The following is a 7,647-nucleotide window of genomic DNA, read 5'->3' on the forward strand; positions in this document are numbered from 1 at the left end:
ACAAGAGTGAATATTTGTGTAACACAGAAGGATGACGAGATTGTACTTTGCACGACGTCATGCTCCTCCAGGGCCTCTCCTGTGCTTTGCAACCATTATCACATTTTCCCCTATTGGGGAAAGTCTGGTATTATTTAGAAATAGCGGAATGAGACTCTCATGAAATTGTGCAGTTTTGCTATACTACTGCACCACCTAGTGGTCGTATAATGAAATATATAAAAAGGTAGAGAAAGAAAACCCCTGGAAAAAAGCACGTGTTAAGGAGCTGATATAAATCCCACAGAGAATCGGGAAACAGAAGCTTCAGTAAAGGTGCAGGATAAAAGCCTCATTTAGAAATGCCCTGAGCCACAGCCCAACCCACTACGGGATTTAATTCACCCTAATGAACTACATGCACAAAAGGCCACAGTGAAATGCTATAAAATACCAACCTAAGTTAGGCATTCATATGATGATGTCTGCCCAACTGTAGTAATTGTAGTTTCTGTTTTTATTGTTAAAATGTCTTCTTTTTTACTGTATTTACTTATACATTTAATTTAATATTTAATTCCACCCCCCCCCCCGACCGGCACACTGGACAGGATGAAATAAAAAGGTAGAACCTGCAAGGAGGGAGGAGCTAATTAACATTTTAGAAGACTTCCACTGAACGAGACTTTACAAGTGAATGAAGATTGAGGAAAAATCTTGGTCATGATCAAGGATATTACTAGATAATAATGGAGTTATATGTGCTCTCTTGACCCCAGTGCTGGCTCCACGTTTTTGACAGCCTTTGGGCAAGACACCTCAATGGGCTCCCTCCCTCAGTGAATCTACCATCTCACCACCATTGTCATCAGCACCTGCTGTTCCTCATCACCATTGCTGCCACCTGCTTGCTTGACAGGCAGAACCAGCATGCAAGAAAGCAATGGCATCTGCTATTCCTCCTTCTCACCATCACTTTTGTCTGGACCAGAAGGAGACACAGGTGGACAAGCAGGTTGCCATGGTGAAGAGAAGGAGCGAGTCCAGGGAATTCTTGTCACTGGGCTCCTGCTGGATGATGATGATGATTACCGTATTTCTTCGATTGTAAGACGCCATCGATTGTAAGATGCACACTAATTTCAGTACCACCAACAGGAAAAAACCCTAAGACACACCCGCAATTCTAAGACGCACCCCATTTTTACAGATGTGTATATGGGGAAAAAAGTGCGTCTTAGAATTGAAGAAATACTTATATTTCTAATATTCTAATACTAATATTTATATCCCGCCTTTTTCCCAGTACTGGGACTCAAGGCGGTTTACAAGATTAAAACACGTACAATTAAAACATATAAATATAAATTACAAAAGTTGAAATAGAATTAATCCTACAGTATAATTAAAAACATGTTAAAAAATTAAAAAAAACGTAACAGGTTAAAAACGGGGGATCCAATACATTAACACAGCTCCAGTATAGTTCCAAAGGCCTGCTGAAACAAAAAAGTTTTTGCCTGCCTTTGAAACTGTAGCACAGAGGGAGTCAGCCTAGCCTCCCTGGGAAGGGAGTTCCAGAGCCTTGGAGCAGCCACCGAGAAGGCCCTGTCCCGTTTACCAATCAGACGTGCCTGGGATGTTGGTGGGACTGAGAGAAAGGCCTCCCCAGAAGATCTCAGACCACGGGCAGGCTCATATGGAAGAATACGGTCTTTCAGATAACCTAGACCCAAGCCGTAGAAGGCTTTATAGGTGATAACCAACACTTTGAATTGGGCCCGGAAACAGACCGGAAGCCAATGAAGCTGCTTTAACAGGGGAGTTGTATGCTCCCTGTAACCAGCCCTCTGCTGGGTTGTAGGCCCTCTGCAGGTGCTCCACCATGCTTACCCTTGACGCTGATGCTGATAGAATCAAACCACCATTTTGATTCTGCTCTCATCAGATTGCTGAAAAGCAATACTCCAGGAGTGCTTAAAGGACCCTATTGTGGAAACAACCTTACTTACTTTGAAATTGTGTAGTCGAGTCCAGTAATTCCAGATGTGTCTTCCCCACTTATGTCCTCAAACGTATTTCCCTGTAATCTTTCCTTCAGGAGCCTTAGTCCAACCTGCATGCCTACAGGAGCACAGAATCTATTTCACTTGTGTGTGTGTGTGTGTGTGTGTTTTAAAAAAAAACATTATTTTTTGGGCTGGCAAGATGTGTAGAATACAGAAAATACAGATTATACTTTGAAATCTTTTCCCCTTCTCCTTGCTCTTTCACTCTTGCAATGGTTGCCAGGAGTGACTTGTTTCATTTAAGCCTAACACAGGGGCTCTTCTACCTCCTGGTCAGGTCTAACCTTGCAGATCTGTGCTTCTGTCACTTCCAGGCTTGACTACTGCAATATGCTCTATGAAGCAGCCCTTGAAGATGACTCAGAAGCTTCAAGCAATGTAGTTATGGCTCAAAACCTATTGAAACGTCTCCCCTATAGAGCCTTCCCCGCTTTCTCAATTCAAAAGTGGCCAGCCTATCTCTCCCTGCCCTTTTCCACCCTGCTCAGAAGGGTCTCAGGCTAAGGGTGGATCACTCTTGCCAGAGGGCCTTTAAAATTACCCTAAGGGCTGCATGAAATTAGGCCGAGGGCTACAGGTGGCTCACCTCTTCATTAAGAGGTTAAAAGAGAGATCTCTGGGCTTTGGGAGAGATTCTGTAAACTCTACGTATTTTTCAAGCCTTTGCCTGAATTGTTTCTACTCATCCCATCCCCCTGTGGCTCTTTTAACCTATAAGCAAGGCTGGTTCCAGGTTTGAGGTAGCCCTGGGCACCTCTTTTGTCAGTGAGCTTTGGTGGGCTTACCTGGCTGCAGTGGCAGGACTCCTAGCAATGTTGAGTGACTGATTCTAGCCACCTTTTCAATTTCCCACAGTGCCCCAGAGTAACAGAAGGCACTGTGGGAAATTAAACGGGTGGCTAGATCCAGCTGCCTAGCACTGATCAAGAGTGCTGGGCCAGAAAAACAAAATCAAGTGAGGCCCAGGGCAGGCCTCATCAGGGGACCTTGGCAGCTGCCCAAGGCTGTCATATGCTGGTACCAGCCCGGCCCATGTTGGGGTAGAATTGTAGCTCAGTGGTAGAGCATGTGCTTTGAGTACATAAGTTCCTAGGTTCAATCCCCAACACTTTCACACAAGGCTGAGAAAAAACCTGGGGAGCCACCGCCAGTTGGCATCAACAGTACTGATAAACCTGAGACAGTGTAAGGCAACTCCTGTGTTCATTTTATATTTGGATCTATATTATTTATAGTTGTGATTTGGATGCTGTTTTGACTGTCATGAACCACTTTGATTTGCCATGAAAGGTGATATAAAACATCTGACACAAACAAGCCAACAAATACTTTCCCCCTTCTTTGTTCTTGGAGTAGCTCCTTCTGTCTTTGGTTTTCCTTCCTTTCTTTTTTAATAACCTGTAAAGGGGCTGATCCAATTATGTTCTGAACCTGCATCTTTCAAACTCACCATAGTGCAAACCTTTCTGTGTCAACTTCATTTTGATGCCCAAATTCGCATCAAGGCACTCGCAGAATAGGCTCAACAGCAGCAAAAAGACACAAAGCTTCATTATCCCTCTTTGTTTTTCCTTCTTCACAGTAACCTATTAAAACATGTGCAACTCAATTGTTTAAATTAGCTTCTTCTTTCCCCCTTTTAAAAATCACTACTTAATAATGCTGTGTAGGTGGGTCCAGCACTGAGGGTTTTTCTTGGAAAAGTGGTTGCTCAAATCCAAGATGGGATTGAGATTTGGGCGGGCAGGCGAGCATAAGACTTTGAAGGAGTTGGAGATTTGTCAAAATAAGTTTCTGAGATTATTGCTGGCAGTACCTCCAGGTACCCCCGCTCCCTTCCTCAGAGCAGAGACAGGTGTAGTATCTGTAGAAACCAGGGCTCAGAAAGTAGCCCTTGTGTATTATAAGAGGGTCCTGGCTATGCCAGAAGACCACTTCCCCAAGCTTTGCTTGAGAGAATGAAGAAGGGCGGCTGGGCTAAATCATGCCAAGAGTTGCTAACTTCCAAAAACTTTCTACCAGATTTCTTTTTCCACATTGGGGGCTAAAAACAAATTGAGCGACTGCATATATGGAACAGATAACAGTCAGGATTTAAATTTAATCAAAGCTTCAATTTTTTTCTCAATGGTACTACCTGTTTAAAACGGAACACGAAGGAGCTCAATACCTACAAACTCTTACTTTTGCTTCTTTGAGAACCTCATTTACAGAACTACACTTCCAAACCATGCCCACAGCATTCTGGATGGAAGATTTAGACATGTTCCAAGAAATTTATGGTTCTGTATCTGTGCTATGGGAGAGGTAGAAGACATCTTACATTATTTACTGTACTGTCATCTATATAAAAATGCCAGGGAGAGACTCCTGGGGCAGATTTTCGCATCCTTACAGGGAAAAAGTATCTATGTGAAAATTTATTGGTTATTGTCAGATTGTGACCCTCACGTTACACACAAAACAGCTTTGTTTGCTAAAGCTGCAGAACATATCCGTGCAATCACTCTGAATGCTATTGCAGTGGACTGCAGGTGATTCATTAATTTGATTTCTGATTACATTCTGTTATTTCATGGTGTATTAACTTATTTTCTTTGTAATGGCTTTTAGACAAATACAATAAAATGTTCTGAGGAATGAGCCTATTTCCTGGAATTGGGAACAATTCACCTCCAGGGCTTCCGTCTTGCCAGGATTCAGTTTATTGGCCCTCATCCAGCCCATTACTGAGTCTAGGTACTGATCTAAGACTTGCACAGCCCCTCCTGATTTAAATGTCACAGGGAGATAGAGTGGTGTGTAATGACCACCCCCAAAGGCTTCATAGAGATGTTAAACAACATTGGGGACAAGATGGTGCCCTGGGATATCCCATAGCTTAATTGCCAAGGGGCAAAGAAATGATCACCCAGTGTTACTCTCTGAAATCAACCCTGCAGGTAGGACTGGAACCACTGGAACTTAGGGCATGTCTACACCAGCCATTTATCCCGGGATCATTCCTGTGCATGCAAATGACACATGGGGTCCCCGGAGCAGGCAGGGATGATCCCTCCATTTTCCTGAGATAATCCTTAGGTGTAGAAAGGCCCACAGTGCCTCCAATGCCCATCCTAAGGAGGATACCATTGTTTATGGTATCAAAAGCTGATGAGAAATAGAGCAGAATTAACAGAGTTGCACTCCCCCTGTCTCTCTCTCTATAAAGGTCATCCATCCGGGCGACGAAGGGTGATTCAGTCCCGTAACCAGGTCGAAACCCAGACTGAAATGGGTCTAGATAATCAGTGTCCTCCAAGAGTACCTGCAATTGTTCCACCACAACCCTCTCCAATACCTTCCCTAAGAAAGGGGTTTTTGCAACTGGGCGATAGTTGTATAATACCATTGGGTCCAGAGTGGGCTTCTTCAGGAATGTTAATGTGCTATTCAATAGTTCATGTCAAACTGGCTTTATATTTAGAACAAATATGCAAGTCTCAGATACCAACCACAGTTTGCTACACAATGGGTCCCATTTTGCCTTAAAAGCTATGTCTTGCTTTGTGTACACTTCAGAGCTGCCAACATTCTGTTCTGTTACCCAAATGAGCAAGAACAAGTACTTTCCTTGAAGTCAAGAGTTGTTTTTCACTAATCAACTCACCCACCCACCAGTTATGGAAATAAGCATCATTACCTCAGTTTTGTCAAGCTGTATCTTCGTGAGCTCTGGATCTCCTTACCTCCGGCACAAAATCACCTAATTTGTAACCAGTCAAGCTAAAAACTTACAGAACTGAACATAACCTGGAAAGAAACCTTTATATACTACGTTCAAGCTAAACATTAACTATTACTTTACTATGCATACAATTGTTCTGATAGACAAATGACGTATGTTCCTTAAAAGGATAAAAGATGACTCCTTTATTTTTTTTTCCTTTTAGATTTCTCTCCTTTGCCATATCTTTGTCATACTCCTTCCTATCTATTTCTGCAGAAAAGGGCAACTAAAATGATCTACGGGCTGGAACAACTCCCCTGTGAGAGTAGGTTATAATAGATAATATTGTTTAGCTTGGAAAAAAGGCAAGTAAGGGGAGACATAATAGAAGTGTACAAAATAATGCATGGTATGGAGAAAGTGGATAAGGAGACTTTTTTCTCCCTCTCTCATAATACAAGACATGGGGTCATCTCATGAAGCTGATTGGCGGAAAATTTAGAATAAAAAACAGGGAGAAAAGCACCCAAATCAGGTGAAAAGAAGGTAGAAACAAATTCTCAGGAACTTTTTATTTGTAGCTCTAAAAGCCTGACGCGTTTCGGCCCGTATCTTTTCAAGGCCTTCTTCAGGGGACTGTAAACATTTAAAATACATACTGTAAGACAGTAAAGAACGAATAAGAGAGGTGTTAAGAGGGAGAAAGATATCTTGGCTTAATGGTGTAGAATTAGAACAATGGACAAGGAAATGAATTAAAGAAAATAAAAAATGTAGAGAGTATACAAGATTTGAAAAGATGATTATACAAAGGGAGGATAAAGGAGAAAATACAGTTATAAAAGGTACAACGAGTGGAATATATAAAATGTTGCTGGAAATTGAAGATCAACAAGAGTATTTCAAATTGGTATAGGACCAGGACTTAACAAGGCAAATAAGTAATCAGAGTTGGGGAAAGATACGGGATTTGCGTATTTTGAAAACTATGTAAGGATAAAGGAAAATTATTATAAATTCGTCTGGAGATGGTATTTAACACCAGCAAGATTAAATCAAATTGATAAGAAATATTCCGCGTTATGTTGGAGGGGATGCCTGGAAACTGGCACCTATGTTCATATGTGGTGGAGTTGTGAATATATACAGAAATTTTGGCAAATGGTATTTAAGGAGATAAATGAAATAACTGGGTTGAATTTAGAGGTATGTCCAAGTATAGCATTGTTGTCAATTTACAATAAGGTTAACTGTACGCAAGCTATCAAAGATTTAATAACAAATTTATTGACAGCAGCAAGATTAATGATAGCCCGAAAATGGAAGAGGGCGATTATCAAATAGAAGAATGGTATAAAGAAGTATGGGATATTGCTATTAATGATAAGTTAACGTGTTGTATTAAAGTTAAAAGAGGATTATTGAATCGAAATGAATTTGAAGAGACATGGAGATTATTTGTAGAGTTTGTTTTAATAAAGGGGGAAGGGTGCACACCTTCACAAGAGTCATTACAATTTTGGAAAGTAGAATAATGGTCCCGGGGGTGGAGTGCACTTATTATTATTATTATTATTATTATTATTATTATTGTTGTTATTATTATTTTGTGTTTATGTGTAAGATTTATTTGTTGTTTGTCATATAATGGTAAAAATGTAAAAACAATTTTTTTAAAAAATACGTACTGTAAAAACTGGTAGGGACAACATGTAGTAAAATATATATTCTTATTGTAAAATTAAATTGACATATTGCTACAAGGGCCTATGTACATATGTAAATTGCTTGAAACATTTAATTTATCATATGAAAACAAAGTATTTATTTATTTATTACATTTCTATACCGCCCAATAGCCGGAGCTCTCTGGGCGGTTCACAAAAATTA

At 40.7% G+C, this 7,647-nt stretch overlaps 1 protein-coding gene across 1 annotated transcript in view; it reads right to left on the reverse strand.

Annotated features, from left to right (window-relative positions):
• BPIFC (BPI fold containing family C) overlaps nt 1–4,313 on the reverse strand; it is a 28,981-nt gene extending 24,668 nt beyond the window's left edge. The window contains exons 1-3 of the mRNA XM_063134540.1: nt 4,233–4,313; nt 3,499–3,634; nt 1,992–2,103 (exon numbers count right to left, since the gene is read on the reverse strand). Of these exons, the coding sequence (XP_062990610.1) occupies nt 1,992–2,103; nt 3,499–3,634; nt 4,233–4,313 (329 nt within the window). The remainder of the gene's footprint in view (nt 1–1,991; nt 2,104–3,498; nt 3,635–4,232) is intronic.
• Nucleotides 4,314–7,647: the final 3,334 nt, after the last annotated feature.

This window comes from Elgaria multicarinata, chromosome 9 (assembly GCF_023053635.1).
Source record: "Elgaria multicarinata webbii isolate HBS135686 ecotype San Diego chromosome 9, rElgMul1.1.pri, whole genome shotgun sequence".
In the NCBI taxonomy this organism is placed as follows: Eukaryota; Metazoa; Chordata; class Lepidosauria; order Squamata; family Anguidae; genus Elgaria; species Elgaria multicarinata.